We start from the raw sequence: 19,410 nt of genomic DNA, 5'->3' as shown, positions 1-19,410 counted from the left end.
ACACCAGCACAGTCCTCTCCATAATAATCCTCGTCGGTGAAGAAAAATGTTGATTTGTTGAATAGACTGCTTTTTCAAGCTATACTTAGCACCGATGCCATGATCTGTCCTTCACTGGGAAAGGCCTTAGCTACGAAGTGTAATCATCTCATGGAAACAGGAGAAGTTTTGGTCCCAAAGAGGCAAATAATTCCTCAGTCTCACAAGGAAGCAGTCACAGGTTCTCTGTGACAGAGCCTGTGTTGCCTATAACACCAGTTCTTTCTTCAGTTTATATCTCTGTTAAGGAAATTACACATACTGCAACATTAATGTGGTCACGAACCTAAATATGTCAGTTTGTCAACAGTAGTGATAAACATTTATATTAAGTCTGTAGTTTTTATTTCATTTAATAAGCTTTTGGCTTGGAAACAATAATTTTGTGAACATATCCATATATTTCAATAGCCAGTGTATCACCAAACATTTAGTGCTCTATAACTGCCTACTGACAGTCTCGGCCCACTCGTGTTCTCCTCAGCTAGGATAAAGAGTTTTTCAATAAAGCATTTGGAAACTTTTGCAGTAAAAATTTAAGGAAAATGTATTTCTATTAGAGAACCAGACATTAATCTCAAAAAGCACATATAAAAAACAATTATTTTCTTACAAGATTTAGAAGAAAAGGGATGAAATGCAGAATCAGTGTATGCTGGAAAAATTTGAAATTGAGTTCACCAGCCAATTAAAAAGACCTTAATCAGGTCTGACACTTCATTTTCTTATTATCTCGTTACATTCTTCTAAAAAATGAATTGATAGGTAAAATACTGTTTTCTCATTCTCAAAACACAAAAAAAAGGCAAATCAGTCCTGATTCATTGTCTTTTCCTTTTACTTAGTTACACTAGTACCAAAGTCAGTCGTCAAAAATCAGAATATATTTTCCTACATTCTGAATGAACAGATACTCTGTATTTAGCATGTTTTATGTAAACAATTTTATTGTAATTTCTGCTACCCTGAAGATGAAAAAAGTCTTGATCTTGTTCTTTAACTGCCTTGATTATTTTTTTCATAACTGTGTCCTTTGATAATGCTCTGGATGTGATTTCTCTCAAAATCTTTTTTTCCCCCCTCTTTTAAAATACATAGATTGAACTGAAAAGTGGAATATTAAACATCTTTTTAAGAACCGGCGTTGTCTTTACACAAGTGGATCTCTGGTTAGGATTGTCTTACTGCGATGGAAAGTGGAACAAAGTCACAGTGAACAAGGAGGGCTCCATAGTTTCAGCAAGTATGAATGAACTGAGAGAGCAGATGCTCGAACCCCGTGTTCAGCAGCTGAAAGTAAACTCACCTGTCTACATAGGAGGAATCCCACCTGAGATTCAGAATTTTTATAAGGAACTGGGGCTAGAACAAGGTAAGATGACACCAGGAAGAACATATGTTTTTCAAAAACAGGTGTCGTGCAAGGTGGATGTTCTGCTGCTGGTAGTATAAATTCATTAATAAGTAAATTGATTTTCCCTCCCACCCATGTTTGTTTTAGCTACCTGTTATCCTTACCCATCTACCTTTACTTAGTCCTCATCCTTTTGTAGTGCTACAAAAATTCTTCCAACTTGGAGATAAAAAAAGGGTTGATGAGGTACTTAGGGATATGATTTAGCATAGGATGGGAATGGTTGGACTTGATGATCTTCAAAGGTCTCTTCCAACCTTGTGATTCTGTGATTCTGTGATATCTGAAGCAATCTAACTCATAGGAGAGGAACTGGAGAGTAGTAAATGTTAATCTGTGGTGCCAAACCAGATCGTCTCAAATCTTCATCAGAGAAAGCCAGTTCAGATAAACCTCTTTCACTTGATCAACTTTTGTCACTCACAGATCTGGAGTACAAAACCAGTGGAAGACAGTAAACATAGCTTAACTCACTGCAATGCAGCTGCATGTGGCTGTATGCTGCCACATGGAAGAATTGTTGAGAGTTTATAAGTCCTTTTTTAGGAGATAGTGATTCTGGTCTACGAAAATTTAGTAGAAAACACTGAACTTGGATTTTTGGCTCTGTTACTGTGATATTTTCCATATTATCAGGAGGAGAAGAGATGATCATGATTTATCTATTACTGTGACTCTTATGTGTCTTATTTCTAGGGAAAAGAGAGAACCATTACTTACAGCCTGATTCTAATGGCTTCCACAAAAGGATCTACTGTATGAACTGTAGTCAAAAAGAGTCTATTAAACTAGCTCTGTTTACAGTTTGGGTGTGTTTTTTCATTACTTATGAAGCTATTCTTCCATCATATTGTATTTTTTAGATACTGTGGGTAAATATGTAGCAGTAAGTGATTAGTGGGAAATCCAGTAAGTGGCTTTGAATGCTTTGCATGATCTCATATTGAATGCCTGCATTCAAGTAAGCACTGCTGAGCTCCATTGAAGGCTTTGTGATTTCACAGCTATAGAATAGTTCAAGTCAAATCCATGCACTTGCATTCACAGACAGCTCAAAAATATTGTTTTAAGTATTCCTCCAGCTGTAGGTATCACATATATTATATTTTTCCTTCAGGTTCTGTGTGCATATTTATGGCCCAAAAGGGCTAGCCAGTCATAGCCTGTCAGTGTTGCCTCAGAGCAGATGGTATAGCCTCGTGAGTGGATGCATTTTCAACTCCTGCAGCAGAGAGATTTGTATAGAAAGAATCTAAGGCAAAATAATGTCTAAACTGAATGTCTGAAGTGCATATTGAGGCACATCAATAAACATTTCCTTCTTCACAGAGCCTTATAAGCATGCCGCAAAACAAGATGGCGGCTATGATATCTACTGAAGATAAAAACGTTGTTGTGTGTTCCTAAATGTAGATTTAGATGAGCAAGATTAGGCATTACAGCTTTGAAATGCACTTTTATTTAGGACTGTAATGATACAATGATATGATAGAATATGAAGACATGAGTTGAATAAATATTTGCTAAAGTTTTCCTAAAAGGTTTTCTCAATTAATGGCTGCTTGATATTTCATTTTTGAATAAAGGAATATTGTTTTTGCTCACATCAAATGGGGTTAAGCATCCTTCTCCTCCCACCCCACCTCTATGTCAGTTACAATTTCATTTTAAGACATTTTGTCTAGAGTCCGTGAGCCTTTGCATTTACCCATTGCATGCTCTCCCAAGAGGTCAAGGTGGAGGGGAGCTGGCACAAATGTTTGTGAGAATTTCTAGTCATTGCTGCATCTGCTTAAAAGGAAACAAGATTACTTGGCTGATGTCACCCAGAAATCTTCATATAATTGTAAACGCAGCTAGAAATGTTAAAAAAGAATGTATTGAAATAGGCCATACAGTATACTTCTCATCAGAAATTAAAAAATTGTTCATTTTGTCTAATGAAGAAGATGCCCGTGCAGTTTGAGACAGATTCTTTCCTCTGCCACAGACTGCCTCAGAAACTGAGCATATCACTGTGGAGCAGGAGTTGAGTTTAAATTAGCAGGCATTCTTTTTAAGGAGCAGTTTCTAAATTTCTAGCGTTGTGGGGAAAGAAGGTGTTTTAGAGGTTGATTCGAAACTGGTTTCTGCCTTCAGTGTCCCTTTCTTTTTGCAACTATTTTTGGGCATTAGATTCTCAGACAGGATGGCTGAGTACAAATACTACTCTGACCTGTCATCTTGCAGTAATGAATGCAGTAAAAGTACATAAGAGATAAATATGGTGCTTTCACAAAGCCAAAAAAGAACTCTGATCTGTGAGTGGCTGATTTTTAATTTTCAAAATTCTTCAATGAACTGAAGTCTTCTGTTTGGTTACTCTCTACTTTGGTTTTACATTAAACACTTATCACTATGCTTTACTCAGATCTGAGAAATATTTTGTATCAATTTATTAATTTCTTTGTAAATTAAGTTGGGGAAGTATACAGAAATTTGAACATCCTGAAATGTTGAAGTGGCATTTTAACTACAAGTATCTAATTTAACATATTTAAATTTTTTGGGGGGGAATGTTACACACGCACACACACAGAAATATCTATATGTATATGTAGAAATTACTATAAAAGGAGGTTACTTAATTTTTTTCTCATGAATGAACAGTTTGGGGTTATGTTTCTAGAGAGTCCCATTAGGATAAACTGACACAGCTCTGTAATATTTTGAAGTTAGTTATGTATTTAATCTGTACGTTCTTCTCAGTTTGAGGACGAGTGCATATTAATAAAATATTAGCAGGCATCAGAAAGCTGATTTTCAAATTCAGAATCACATTTATGGCAATAACTTTAAAGAGAGAAGTGACAGAAAAAACAAAAAGCTCTTTCCTTGTGGGATGGATTTCATAGCAATGAAAATATAGTTCAGTAAGGCAGGAAGTCATACTAGAATACCAGAAATTTTTACCAGTTTAGTATCTTGAATGTTATGTTGGAAGTTAACATATTCACATTACAGTCTTTAGTGCTGAAAAGATAGAATTGAAAGGAACAAAAGTGATTCTTAATTAATGACTGAAGCTCTTTCTGTGATACTAATCCCTTACTGTTTGCTAGGTTTCGGTGGTTGCATGAAGGATGTTAAATTTACACGAGGTGCTGTCGTTAACTTGGCATCTGTGTCCAGCAGTGCTGTCAGAGTCAATCTGGATGGATGCCTATCAACTGACAGTGCTGTTAACTGCAGGGGAAATGACTCCATCCTAGTATACCGAGGAAAAGAGCAGAGTATTTATGAGAGTGGTCTACAACCATTTACAGGTAACACATTGGTTCCTTAAATGAAATACGTATTTATATTTCATTCTGTATTAATGTATTACCCTGTTCAGTGTTTTGTTTTCTTTTCCTCCTCTATCCTTCTCTACGTTCTTTGAAGAATACCTTTACAGGGTGGTTGCCTCAAATGAAGGAGGATCAGTACCTAGTGTATGGACCCGTGGTCGTACAAGAGAGCCAGGTAAATACAATTTTAAGGCATACTTATTCCCATTTTTCATTAGCCGTCGAACATCAGGTTGGAGAAAGTCCCACCACAGCCATTTTGATTAGTCTAAGTTGCATAGTGTTTCTGAAGTATCAAATTCTACTTAATGCTCTGAATAGGTACCAAATTGCTATCTTCAGCTATAATGCATTAAGGCAAGTATTGTCCATGTATAATTCAAGGTCTTCTCCAAATGTGTATTAGATTATGTAATTGTGTGAGAGCAAAGGATGTGAAAGGGTTGAGCTGCATTAACTGAGTCAAACCAGCTATGCATCTAGGTATGTTCCTACATGCATGTCTAAACTCACACAAACTGAGTCTGTTGCAGTAAGTAAATCTGTATTTTCCTATGTATACCTCAGTGATGCAAAATAAAGTGTAGAGAAAGAAGATACTGGGACAGCTGGCACAAGCTGCCAAAGATAAGAAGCCATGTAGTTAGGGAGAAGAAGATCGTGTGAAAGTTGGGTTTTTTCATTACCCACACATCGGTGTGACACTCAGTGCTGCTGAATGTGGATTCTTTAACAAGCAGCCCATAGATTGTGTGTGAAAATGTGGTAATATTTAAAAGAATAGCAGCATGTGGCTAGTGGAGGGGGTATCAAAGTAGGAACATAATACCTGCTGACCCTTAAAGATAAATTTTTTTTTATATTATATTGAAGAAAATTTAAAGAACCTTTCCTTTGTTTTTCAGTGTTTTTGCAAACTTTATTGAGCCAGCAAGTTCGTGAAGGTTTACAGTTGTGCATGTTTTATTTAACCAACTTTCCCTCTTCTGTAAATTGAAGCCTAATTGCATTTCATCAATGCATAAAATTCTTTAGATGCAAGATATTCAGTGTATGATCTCAAAAATACTTGTGTAAATATTGGATTTCCAGATGCTTTCTTTTACAACTTATTGTCCTTATTTTGTGTTCCACAGAGAAGAGAGAGAAAAAAATTCATATTTTCATACCAACAGCCTGATGACTGTAAGGTTTACCATAAATTTATTTTCTCAATGCTGTGGTCAGCTTGCACAGCTACATGTTCCCCAGGGTTGGAGAATAATTGCGCTATTTAATTATTTTTGAGTTGGTTTTGTTATGTCCCTTATGAGAAGACCATCTGCTATACAGTACCTTACCTTGTCCTGTGATACACTTCAGGACTAATAAAATCAATATATTACTGTAATAACCAAATCTTTCCTACAGTATCACATTCTTTACCTAAGAATCATAACTTCCAGGTATTTTTATACTTTGTGTTCCAGTACCCTTCATATATAAACCAAGGCTGCGTTAGTGGAGCTAAATAATAAAATTTAACAAAAAGATTATTTGATGGTGAGAAAAGTGAATAATCATCAGCAGGGCTAGGGAGTCCACCTGCATTTACAGCAAACTCATCATCCATCATCCTGCCATAGCATTCCTTGGGCCTTTCCTCTGCATCCCTTGTGCAGTCATCTGTGATGAAGTTGTTACTGGCCAGACCTTTACTTGGTATACTACTATCTAATAAATAGTTAAAGGTTATGGGAAATGGGATTTTATTTTTTATTAGTCAATTGTATGCATAAATGAACTTGGTTTTCCAGTTATTTTAAATATCTTTTTCTTTTTTTTTATTATTAAAATATGGAATGATCAGAAGCAAAAGATTTTGGAAAAAGGCCTTATAAATCTGCTTTGCCCTGAGGCAGTTGTATGGCATTATGGAAATAAGTGGAAGAGTTTAAATTTTTTGAACTACTTTTGTTAATGACAATGCAAATGTTTAGAAATATTTCATAGCTGTGGCATTCTGTCTCCTAGATATCCAATAGATAAACATCAAACCCTTCTCTGTTGCAATACTGTCTTGCTTCATTCAGTTGTATGATTATAATGCCTGAACTTGTTAGCTACATGCAATCCACCTCCTCTCTTTGTGAGTGATTCTTAAATATATTTGATACATTAAATGTTTTTGGAAAATCACAAGAAGACAAGAAGGAATGTTATGTAGATGGAGTTTTGATGGTTTTGAAATATAGCTTAAAACTGAATAGCTCAAGATGTGCAGTCATATTAAATCAATGCTGAAAAGTTACAACTCTAATAAATTGTATTTATGCTAATGGTTGAGTCTGATTTACTGCAGCCATTAAAAGTGAAGAATAGGGGCAATAGTCTCCTTAGAACTGCCATTTTCTCTATTTTCTATTTTATCCTTCTACAGTTCCACAAAATGTGCCAACTCCCTCAAGAGTTCACAGTATAAATGGTTACAGCATTGAGGTCACCTGGGACAAACCTGCTGGGGTCATAGGTGTAATTGAGAAGTACATTTTGAAAGCATATGAAGAGGATGGTCCCAATGTACCCATCACTAGTGCTGAGCTTGCTGACACTAGTATGCTCACAGGTAAATGTTGTTAAGTACCATTTTTTAGGCACATCTAATCACTCGGGATGCTTATACCTCCTTTTGTTGAGCTGTGAAGTATTACTTGTTGGTTTTTGTGTGTATATACATAGTAATGTACTCTGACTTCGAAGAACAATAGAAGTTAAGATACAACTCAAATACTAAAAAGCAGATTTATTTGAGGTATTCCTTCCCAACCTATTGATGCTTTGGGGAAGAATGCTTTTGTTTGTTTTCTCAATATATGTGGAGTTGTTTCCTCCCTGTTAATTTCGGTTCATCTAAATGAGCTCTAGATGTGTGTCCCATAAGATACTATTTCACTTGATATCTGAAAGCGCTTGATATATTTGCCTGATGTCGATCATCTGAACCTAACTGATTTCAGTTGGAACTAGCATACATCTATGGTAATCAGGTGCTTTGCTTGATACCACTGGGATGTGGAGGTAGGTTGTTACAGGATGGAAGGTCCTTGTGTTTACAGGGTTTGGACACAAATGGGCCGTGAGTTGTGGATGAGGACAGGAGCTATAGGAATCATTGCACATGAGATGATTTAGGAAGAGGTTCTTTTCTGAAAGGGTAGTTGAGCACTGGAACAGGCTCCCCAGGGAGGTGGTCACAGCATTGACCTCGACTGAGTTCAAGAATTCTCTGGACTATGCATTCAGTCACACGCTCTGACTTGTCTGGTTCTGTGTGGAGCCTGGAGTTGGACTTGATGATCTTTATGGGTCCTTCCAACTCAGTATATTCTTTGATTCTATTCTATGATTCTTCTGGAGTCTAGGTCTCATAACCCATAGAAGGAAGATATTTTTAGGAAGAAATGCTGGAGACTGCTACACAGAGAACATTTTGGGACCTCTCTTCCAGTCAGAGTGGTGTGGATCTGGCTTGCCACTCTCTACTTACAGAATGCCTTTGCCTGACTGCTGAAAAGTTTTCTGGGAAAAGAGAACTTTACAGACAATAGTCCAAATTATGTTTTGTGATGACCAAATTGAGACAATAGTTCAAAATTTGACTTTCATTGTGACAAACTAGAACCAATAGATTTGTGTATATAAGCTCTAAAATTAGCTATATGCTTTATAATGATTCAAAAAGTGCTAATGACATCATGCTCAATGCTGATACATTACCCACTTTTGGACAATGTACCAGTCTTAGAATGCCCCTCTAACCCTCAAGCAGTATATTATTCTGCTTTCCTGAAGTGCAGGTAATATGTGCTACATGTATTCTGTTTCTCTGGCAAAACATATACAGTGTTTTCAAAAGCAAGCATGCATGTATTTTATTTTCTTCACTTAAAAATCTCATGACTATTTGTGAGCAGTGTACTTACACAACTGCAGGGACCTTTTATTTTTATGTGATTTCTTTGATGAACTTGTTGATTGAGTACTTTCTATATATGCTGTAAAGAAATATAATTTGTTAGTAGAAATTAAAAGCTAGATTAGGAATATATGGGTTAGATGTCTTATTCACAGGAGATGGTCAGAACCTATATTTTATTTAATTTTTGTTGGTCTTATGCTATGATTATGTCGGGGTTATGAAAAATTCTACGCCAGGCTGGACATGTAAGAGATTATGTGGATGCAGCTTTCAGGAAGCAGAAGACAACAGCTTTTCTTCCTATTATTAAATAGAGATAGTAAATGAATCTTAGTTCTTCAGTCTGTTATAGCAGATAGCTGTTGAATACTGCAAAATATAATGACCCTAAGAACTTAGGAACAGCTATGTTTAACCGTTGTGATCTCTGACAATGTCAGATTGTAGATGTTTGGGAAGAAAATATAAGAAATATGTGAAGCATAGAGTGAGTTAATACAAATTCAGATGGTAGTTTCTGGAATTTTGGAGCTGAAAGTTGCATCTGGACCATCATGCTTAATGGTCTGTGGTAGAACTGTCTTTCTTTTTAATACATTTATGCTTTTGCCTTCTGTAACTTACTGTGACAGTAAGTTTTCCAATTCAGGTTTGTGTGTGTGGAAGGAGTGCTTCCTTTTGTTATTTATAACTGCTGCCCGATAGTTTAGTTATGTATTTTCCAATTTTGGCGTTGTATGAAATATGTAATTCATGTCCCCATGATGAAGTCAGAGAAGCAACAAGTGAAAAATTAAATCACTGATCTTGAAATTATTTTATCTTCAGCCTGTTGATTTTAAGTGAAGCCTAGACAGATGGACTAGTCTGTGAACATTGGGAAGTGGTTGCTCACAAATATGACTCCTAAGAAAATGCGTGGCTGAATTAACTTTTCTTGTTAATCTAAAAAGTTCATACAAACACAGAACCCTGCCAGAAGGTGCTGTCTTTGCTTTTCCTTTGAATGTGCTGAGAACAGAAATTTTGCTTATTTTTTCCCTAATTTCAGGGAAACTTCTTCAGAAATTCCTTTGTTAAATATCAGGAGAAGGTGCTATAGTAAGCCCAACAGCTAGGTTTGCTAATGCAACAGCGGAGAAGAAAGAACCACAGCTCTCAGTGGGATCACTGGTGAAGCATCTCTGGTATTTTTTCCACTCCTTGCTTCAAGTTTTCATTTGCTGTTAAACCTAGGCACGACTTAATCTGCTGCTTGCAAATATATCTGTGGGCACCAACGCTGCCTTTTATCGTATTTTTGTTCTTACACCTTTATATGCCCATCTGTTGTGTTTTATTTTATACCTATACTATAAATTCTTTTGAACAGTTACCATGATCTGTTCTGTGCAGTAGGGTCCTGAGTCATAACTGGAGCACAGTAACAAAAAAATTAATAGCTTTACCCATTTCTGAGAAGGCTTTCCTGCGTGTGTCAGATTCAGAAGAACCTGTTGTACTCTTGTCAAGAAGAAGAAAATCTGAGGTAAATATTTAAGGTAAAGTAGGTCTTTAAATTAGCATGATACCAGTCTCAAATGCCTATTTCTGACTCCTCAGAAACTGAAATCCTTCAAAATCTGACCCTTGTAATCTTCAAAATGTCAAACCATTTTTTCACTGTTATCCAAGAAAGGAATATTCAGCAGATTTAAATCCTTAAAATGAGGTTCTGACTGTTGAACCAGGAGTTTATTAGATAAGGTATATTTCAACATGGTGTTCAGGATCTGTATTATAGGATGAGAGTATAAAGTTAGTATATAAATTTTTTGGGTTCAAAGAATGCTGTGCTAGCCAATCTTGCCTTCAAAGAAGCATGTAATAACATCAATACACTTTGGATACAGCCAGTCACACTCAGCAGAGTAATAAAGGAAGTACAGGGTCATCCCATGAAAGATTTTTTTCCCTAAAGGCTGTGTTGCTTTACTCTGCATTCCAGTGCATTCCACATGCCATTACTATGCTGCCATCAACATTTGCAATCTAAACTAGAATCAGTATTTAAACAGACAAAAGAAACTGTAGAACACACTGTTTCATTGTGGCTTGTGAGCTATTTCTTCTGTTTTCTGTTGGAATCCAGACTATCACAAAATATCAGGATTGCTGGTGCTGGAAGGGATGTCTTGAGATCACCTATTCCATCCCCCCAGTTCAGGCAAGTTCAGCTGGGGTAGGTTACTCTGGACGATGTCCAGTCAAGTTTTGAGTATCTCCACAGATGGAAATATTCCTCTATGGGAAGCCTGTTCCAGTGTTTGACTGCCCTCACTGTAAAAAAGTAGTTTCTTGTGTTCAGGTGGACTTCCATGTATTTCAGTTTGTGCCCGTTGTCTTTTGTCCTATCACAGGGTACTACTGAAAAGAGTCTGGCTCAGTCTTCTCTGTTCCCTCCCATCAGATACATACACACCTTGATAGGTCACCCTAAGCTGGATTGATCAGTCCCAGATATCCTTATAAAATATGCTCCTGTCCTTATATAATCTTATTGGCTCTCTTGTATCATCCAGAAACTTGCTGAGGGTGCACACTTCACCCGGTATCATCAAGGTCATTAAGGAAGATGTCCCCAGTATCAACCCCTGGGGTACACTGCAGCTGTCTTGCCTCTAAATGTATTTTGTGCCACCAATCACAATCCTCTGTTGCTTCTCTTGTCAAGCTCAGAAAGCATAAACATTTCATAATTAAGATTACTCTCATAATAGGATTCAGGAGATCCCCGAGCTTCTAAATTTTACCAGCTCCCAATTATGGGCAGTGAAGAAGGCTAGCAAAAGCTGCAAATAATACTTAAGCAAAATACCCTGCAAAAGAATTCACAAAGGTTTGGTGTCCCTATCGCAGACTCCTCTTTTAATTGTGTATGTTATTTGCAGTTCATCCTGCCAGTGCCACTGTCACAATAGCCAAATGCTGAAATTGTGGCGGTGCACGTGATAACAAGAAAATTGTCAACGGCTTCCCCTCTGAATGCCCTGAGTGTTCATTCCCTCCCTTGACATGTGTTTATAATTACTTTTCACCTTTTAGTCTTTTATGCTCAGCAGATGAATATCTCAGGAAAAGTTAATTTAATGATTTAATATGGTTAATCAAAGTGGCTTGGCTGCGCTGTGGCTTTGAAAGCACTCTAGCAAGGGAGTCTCTCAGAAGAGAAGTCGGGGCCTCCTGCCAGTGACTGATAGGCCCAGGCTCGCTGGTGGGCACAGGGCTAGGGGAAGCTCACTGTTTGGCCGGCAAATACGAGTACCACCAGCTGAGATGTTCTCCCTCTCAGGGAGAGCTCTGTTGGGCCCAAGCAGGTGCTGCCAAAGCAGCCTGCAGCACTGCCACCAGCCTCTGTGCTTTGGCCACTTCTGGGGTTTGGGAGTCACAGCCCCATGGACAGTCCCTGTTGTAGTTTTGTGTGGCTGGGTTCTGGAGGAGAAAGGAGTGGGGTACACTGCAGAGGTGGATTCTGCAAGAAGGCTCTAGAAGCTCCCCCCGGCCCAACAGAATAAACACCATCCGGAGTCGTTGTTGACCAGGGCCAACTGAATCAACAGCGGTCATAGCACCTCTGGGAATCACATTTAGGAGAAAAGAACCTGCGAGCAGCCACTTTTTGCCACCAGAGAAGAGAGTGAGATGATGTAAGAAACTGTGCAGGCACCAAGGTCAGTGAAGGAAAGGTGGGGGGGAATGACGTCTCCAGGTGCCAGAGGGAGAGATTCCCCTGCAGCCTGTGGAGAAGACCATGGTGAAGCAGTCTGTCTCACTGCAGCCCATGCATGATGATGGGGAGCAGAGATCCCATATACAGCCCATGGACAACCCCGTGTTGGAGCGGGTGGAGACACCAGAAGGACATCATCCATCATGCCGAGCCACTCTCCATCATATTTGAAAAACTCATGGCTGTCAGGAGAGGTCCTCAGGGACTGTAAAAAAAAAGTCACATCGCTCCCATTTATAAGAAAGGGAACAAGGAAGACCCAGGGAATTACAGAACAGTGAGCCTCACCTCTGTGCCTGGGAAGATCATGGAACAGATCCTCCTGCATGACATGTTGGAGCACATAAGGGATGAGTGTGTGATCCGGGACAGCCAGCACAGCTTCAGCTTCAGCAAGGGAAGGTCGTGCCTTACCAATCTGGTGACCTTCTATGATGGAGTGACAGCATCGGTAGATAAAGAGAAGGCAACCGATGTCATCTACCTGGACTTGTGCAAGGCCTTTGGCACAGTCCCCCACTACATCCTTATCTCTAAATTGGAGAGATGTGGATTTGATGGGTGGACCATCCAGTGGGTAAGAAACTGGTTGACAGAACATAGACAAAGGGTGGTGGTCAATGGGTTTATGTCCAGGTGGAGGCTGGTGACAAGCTGGGTCCCCCAGGGGTCTGTCTTGGGACCGGTGCTCTTTAACATCTTTATCAATGACATCAATGATGGAATTGAGTGCACCCTCAGCACTGAGGCAGTTGGTGAGGAGTTGACACCCCTACTCTTGGAGACTGTCTCCTGTGGGTGGGACACCATGCTGCAGCAGGGAAAGGCTACGAGGAATGCCCCACCCCCAGCTAAGAAGGAAAACAACTCGTGAAGAACTGACTGAAAATCCCATTCCCCTATTCCCTGTCCCTTCCCGTGCTGCAATGGAGGGGTAAGAGGACGGCAGAATGATGACTAAAGTTAAGTCTGCTAAGAAGGGAGGTGTGGGGGGAGGTGTTTTAAGATCTGGTCACACTTCTCATTATCCAACTGGGGTTTCACTGGGCGTGTAGTGTAACAAGTGAATTTTCTTTCCTTTGTGTTGAGTCTGTTTCGCCCATGACACTAATTGTGGAATGCTCTCTCCCTCTCCTTATCTCAACTCCTAAGCCTCTCAATATATATTTTCTCACCTGTCCAGCTGAAAAGGGGAGTGTTTGAGCAACTTTGGTGGTTGTCTGGCCTCCAGCCAGGGTCAAACCACCACAGTCCCACCAGGCGTGGGGCAACAGCTGGGGCAGCAGGGTGGACTGCTCCCCACTAGTCAGAAGCTGAGGACAGCCCTGCTATGGGCAGGGGAGCACCTGTGCTGACAGAGGGTGAGGCTGCAAAGAGGGTTTACTGCTTGGTGGCTCTTAGAAAGTGCTGTTTCCTTTGGGTTACTTTGATCTCCGTGGGGCCTGCAAGCGATTTACTACAGCCAGGCAATTTGCCATGTGCAAGCATTAGTGAATTACTTGGATATTACTTGGATATTACTTTCAGGTACTTGAAATTACTTGAAAGCGCTTGGTTTGCACAAATAATTTACACTCAAAACACTCTTATGTTGCAGGTAAGTCTGTAAAAGAGAATTGCAAACCAATATAAATACATGTAGGGCCAGAGCACTAGGAGGACTCTCAAGTTTCTCTTCCCAGTCAGGACAAATTTCCAGTGTTCTAAAACATTTCATGAAGATAAAAAAAGCCACACTGTACTAACCGGGTTTGTTGTATTTAGCTTATGCTTGTTTACAACTAAGATCTGACAGAACATTTAAAGGAATAAGAAGCTGTATTGAAAGTATTGAAGCTGTATTGAAACTTTAAATTGAAAGTATGATTTTCAAGAGCTGCTTCATCAGGTGCTTGAACCATGTTTAAATAAAAGGATAATTGTCATTTTCAGGTGAATTTTTTCTCTTTATCATTATTTTACAGAAGTAACCTTTGTTCAGTAGCACAAGCTACTGAATAAGCTACTGAACATTTAAATGTTTCCCATTAGAAGAATGGTGGTATGCACTTTACAGTGCCATGCCACAGTGTGCAAGATGTGGAAGGATATATGCATCCTTCCCACATGAAGGGGCATCACGTACTGGGACCTATGTAATGATTAGATCTGTGATGCTGCTTGTTGGCCTGCTTTGTCCCTGTGGGTGTCGTGAGGGGATTTGGTCTCTCTCACCCACATGTATGCACACCTCTCTTGGAGGGATGAGCCACAGGGGATACCAGAAGCCCCTGCTCAGATTCTGGTTTGACTGCCGCAGGTAATACAACATAATGTAGGCAATATATCTGCCTGTGCCCATGAGGTTTCTGTGAGTTATCAAGTGGTGCTGGAGCTCCTAATCGTGACTCCATGCCTCTAAATCATAGTGGTAGAATGTAGTTTCATATCTTCTTTCATTTAGCTGGCTTTAGCAGACCAGCAGCATGTTTTTCAATATATGCATTTTAAAACATAAATTATATTAATATTCTGCAATATTAAGGTTCTAACTTGATTGAATTTAGACCTAAATGAATCTTTTTTTAGCAGTCCAATGCTATTGTATAAATTTATTTATATGAAATGTAAATTTTCTGATTAAATAAACCTCAACATTTTCTAAAAATTACATCACTCTAACCTACATACAAATACTTTTACTGATAAAAAGACACCAACTTTTCAATGTTCGTGAGGATAGAAAGGATTATTAGAATGGTTTTCTTACAGACATACCCCAAAAAATTTGCAAAATACTTTAACAGTCTTACTCTCTCTGCAAACTTTTAAAGTTAATTATCCTGCAGAAAATTAAAAAAGTTACCTGGAAGGATCAAGGGGAACAGTGTGATAGATACTACAGAACCAATGCTCTCTGTGGTTAATTAACACGTAGTGCAAAATTGGATTGTTGGGCTAAGGTTTTATGCAAATTAAAGCAGCCAGAGAGTTACCCTGTGTTAAGGGGAATGGAACAGGCTTCCTTGAACCACAGCAACCTGAATTTGCAACTTCAAGGCCAGTGCAGCTTATATATAGTTGTTTATGAGTTTTTTTCTTTTGGGAAAAGGGTTGTCCAAGCCACAGAAATCCAGTAACCAAAGAAAACTTTTATTTTTGTTCCTATAAGCCAGAGATGGAACAGGTGCCCTGTCTTCAAAATTCTGGGACTCATACTGTACTTATGGTAGAAGAGGCTTTTAAAAAATGCAGATGTATGTGACAGATTGATGTGCACAGGCTTTCAGTCCAGAAATGCATATGTAAAAGACACATGTACTTAAACAATTTTTGCTACAATCTGTCAAAAGCACAAAGTCAGTTGAGGACTTCCTCTTCTGGTCACTGGACTGTGATTAAGTGTACTGTGGCAATGATGCATCTCGACACAGAAATGACTTTGTTAGACAGATGCTGTATGACCTTAAGCATTAAAGTTGGCTAAATAGTCTTTAGGTTTGGGGAGGGAGGAAATTTGGTATTTTTTTTAAAAGACCTTAGACAAGAATTAAGGTAAATTGGGGGGTTGGACTCGATCTCTTGAGGTCCATTGCAACTCTTACAATTCTGTGATTCTGTGAAATCTATAAGGTCAAGTGTTGTTTCCATTGCAATATGTGTATTTTCAAATAGGTCCTTATGGAGTAAAGAGTTAGGGAGGAAACAATGAAAAAAATCTGGCAAGGAAAAGTTCCTTTGGCAAAAAGTACACACAGCTGGTGAAAAATGGAATTTGTGTGGGTAAGCTCTGTGGTTGACTTTGGGAATCTTAATATTTGGTAGCAGGCATGAGTTCTCAGGCTGCGTCTGAAAGTAGTGCCTATTTATGATTAAAATTGCCTAAATTTACCTGTAAAAATTGTGTAAAAACTAGCCTTGCAAAATTGACCTCTTCCACTGTTAGCTGAGTGCATTTTTTTTTTTTTTGGAAGCAAAGAAAAGAACGTTAGCATTTGCATTACATCTGTAATGTGAAATAGATTTTTAGTGTGTGAGCTGTGTGTGGGGCTGAGTAGGTTTAGTTTTGTTTTCATGGGAAGGCTCCATCAATAAATGTATTTTTAAAAGCATACCTCAATTTCTATTTGGTTAACTGATGCATTATTCGGAGTAAAAGCTCTATAATTTACCATAAGCATCTGTGCCTTTTCATCTCTGAAGACCTGGAGGTGTTTAGAAGCAACTTTCTGAAAAAGCACAGTGATAGATTTGAATAGTGAAGCAGCTTCTTTCATAGAAGCCTTTTAGCTAGGTAAGGAAATTGCTAAAATACTATAATAGACTTTAAATCTATTTTTAAGTGTTTGTGAACAGAACATTAGACCTCATACCTTAAGTGGTAAAACTTTTTTTTTTTTCTTGATAACAAGTACTACTTTTTTTACTCAAAATCTGCCAGAATACTGTGAAATCTGTCTGAGCTACCTAAATATAGGAGACCTCCCTTTAGAAGTACTGAACAAAGGAAATGCCTGGTTTGTGCAGAAGAGAAAGAAAGAAACTGGATATTTAATCTTCCTATGTACTGTGCGTATTGGTATGACGAATAGAGTGAATATCAACATGCAAGCTGACTCTGACTGGTCCGTGCATCCATTTTACCACATATTCATTGTTGACGCTTTTCTACTCTCCAGGTCAATATTTTTATCCCTTTTCTGCAAGAAGGAAGCTAGCATTTTCTGACACAACTCTAAACTTCCCCTTTAAATATTGCAAATAATTAAAGATAATTTAAAAAACTTGTAGAAAATTAAATACTAGTTTTGCATATAAAGTGGGCTTAATGTTCTAGGTGTGATTCCAGATCACTCTTTTACACTGTTAACTTTACATTCATATTTAACAAATGACATTATTCAGTTTCATGGGGTCACTGTGTCAAAATGTCTGTGTTAGAACTTTAATTTATTTCCAAAGGTTCTTTGAGTGGGCAGATAGGAGTGGTGTGTTAGAATGATTTAACGTCTCCAATTCCCCATGTGGATTTTAAGGCTTGGAACACAGTGTATGATGTAAATTTTAAGTCTAGATGGATTCAGCTGCTCTGTAGTGGCAGGCTGAATGAATGGAACTCATATCCCAAATGTGGGAGGCTGACCCTCTTCTTAAATATTGATGGTGCCTCTAATTCTGTCTCCTGATCAAAGTGACAATTTATCTACTTCTCTCCTCTTAACATTAATAGAACCAATGCAAATGTGGTTGTGGCCAAATTTTGCTTTGTTAGCATCCTGTATTGGACAGCCTGATGGCCTCTTAACAGATCAGCAGTTATGGGGTATAAACAAGAGATGCTGCTCTGAGAGTGTGATCATTGAGGAATTAGGGAAAGTTGTTTGTTTTTTTTAAGGTGTCAACGAACTTCATTGGATCACAGGCTGGTTTGTATTGCAAAAAATATTTTGTTGTGCTATAAATTAATTCACTTGTATCAGTGATGATCTTTGCTATGGGACTGCTGACTTTGTACTCTAAGATAGTCAGGCGCTGAGTGTAAATTTCACTGGCTGACTAAAAGTGCAGAGGAAATGAGTGGGTAATGAGAGCAGAGCAGCCAGTTCTTTAATTGAATTAAAAGCCGGGTGACACCAATGCAGACACCTGTCCAATTACAGACAGGCCAAGGTGTTTACCATTGCTGTACAAGCGATTTGAAGATGACAGAAATCTTTCCGCCCACAGATTAACATAATGAAGGAGAACAGATTACAGTGGATGCTGGCCAAACAGATAGGTTGGCAGCTGAGAAAAAAGTAGTTTGCTGAAGTATGTAAATAAAATCTGTGCACTTGCTATTGCCTACCTATGCAGCACATCTGTTTCTTTGTTGAAAGAAAATAGTGCAAGAGTACATGTGAAGGGAAAACATTAATTAGGAAACAAACAAATTATCTTTTAAGTTGCTGCTTTTGCCAAATATTTTTTTTAACTCTAACATCCTGTTGCACAAGGGTTTATTGGTTGTGTGGTTTGTGGGGTTGTTTTTTTTTTTTCAAATTGTCACTGCCCTTCACAAACCTTCCGATATAATGTACACTCTGTTGCACTGCAAGTGCTTTATATAAAATCTTTCTACTTTGTTACAAGTAAACCAAACAGCCCAATCCAAACCTTCTATAGCTACAGGCGTCTTTCTGGATTTGTATTACTACAGCTCTCAGTGCCTGAAGCCATTGGTGACCCCACAGAATGTCTTCCATCAGGAAATGCAAGGAGCATTCATTCACTGCTTCATAAGAAAAGAATGCTACAAGTGCTAAATGTACAAATAAAACTAAATTGCTTCCTAAAGCACATCAGAGTGAATAGAGGGGTGGTGTAGACACTATGCCATGCTTCTCTTAACAGAGAACTTGTAAATGTCACAGTTAGAGGATTTGCTTTCTGCATGTGTTTATTTGCTGAAGGTAATTCCAATAGTACTTTTTATACTTTCCCACATTTAACCCTCTAGGAGCTAGAAATAGCTGCTTTTTACTAAGTCTTGTGCAAAGAAAAGATGGGTTGTTTTTTTTTTTTAACTGAAATTTCTGTGCTGAAGATTTTACTGTACAGTCCAATATTCCTGCTTTACAGGGGTGGTAAGGCTTTAAAACATCATTACTTCGTATTTAAGGATTATTGGGTGCTCTAAAAAATATTTGCCTTCCATCACAAAGATTACAGGCATGTTTTCTTGGGTAGTAACTGACACAATGTTCTTTTGTTTTCCTGTCACATTTACGTTAGATGGCAAGATGACAACACAACTTTCCACTGTTAACTGGGGATTTGCAAAATCCTCATCAACTGACTTTAGTTTAACAGCACTCTGAGTCTAAAGTGATTACTTCCGAGTACCTTCTTGTGTCTATGAGTAGAACTGGACCTCAGAGAA

General features: G+C 38.4%; 1 protein-coding gene across 1 annotated transcript in view; it reads left to right on the top strand.

Moving 5' to 3' along the window:
* The window catches only part of USH2A (usherin), a 385,041-nt gene that overhangs the window by 149,785 nt on the left and 215,846 nt on the right, over positions 1-19,410 (top strand). Inside the window, exons 26-29 of the mRNA XM_084261650.1 lie at positions 1,138-1,411; positions 4,555-4,758; positions 4,877-4,957; positions 7,202-7,387. Coding sequence (XP_084117776.1) covers positions 1,138-1,411; positions 4,555-4,758; positions 4,877-4,957; positions 7,202-7,387 — 745 coding nt within the window. The remainder of the gene's footprint in view (positions 1-1,137; positions 1,412-4,554; positions 4,759-4,876; positions 4,958-7,201; positions 7,388-19,410) is intronic.

The sequence above is a fragment of the Gallinula chloropus genome, assembly GCF_964237585.1.
Source record: "Gallinula chloropus genome assembly, chromosome: 3".
NCBI lineage: Eukaryota > Metazoa > Chordata > Aves > Gruiformes > Rallidae > Gallinula > Gallinula chloropus.
The sequence above is the reverse complement of the archived record's forward strand: the minus strand, read 5'-3'. Positions and strand labels throughout refer to the sequence as shown.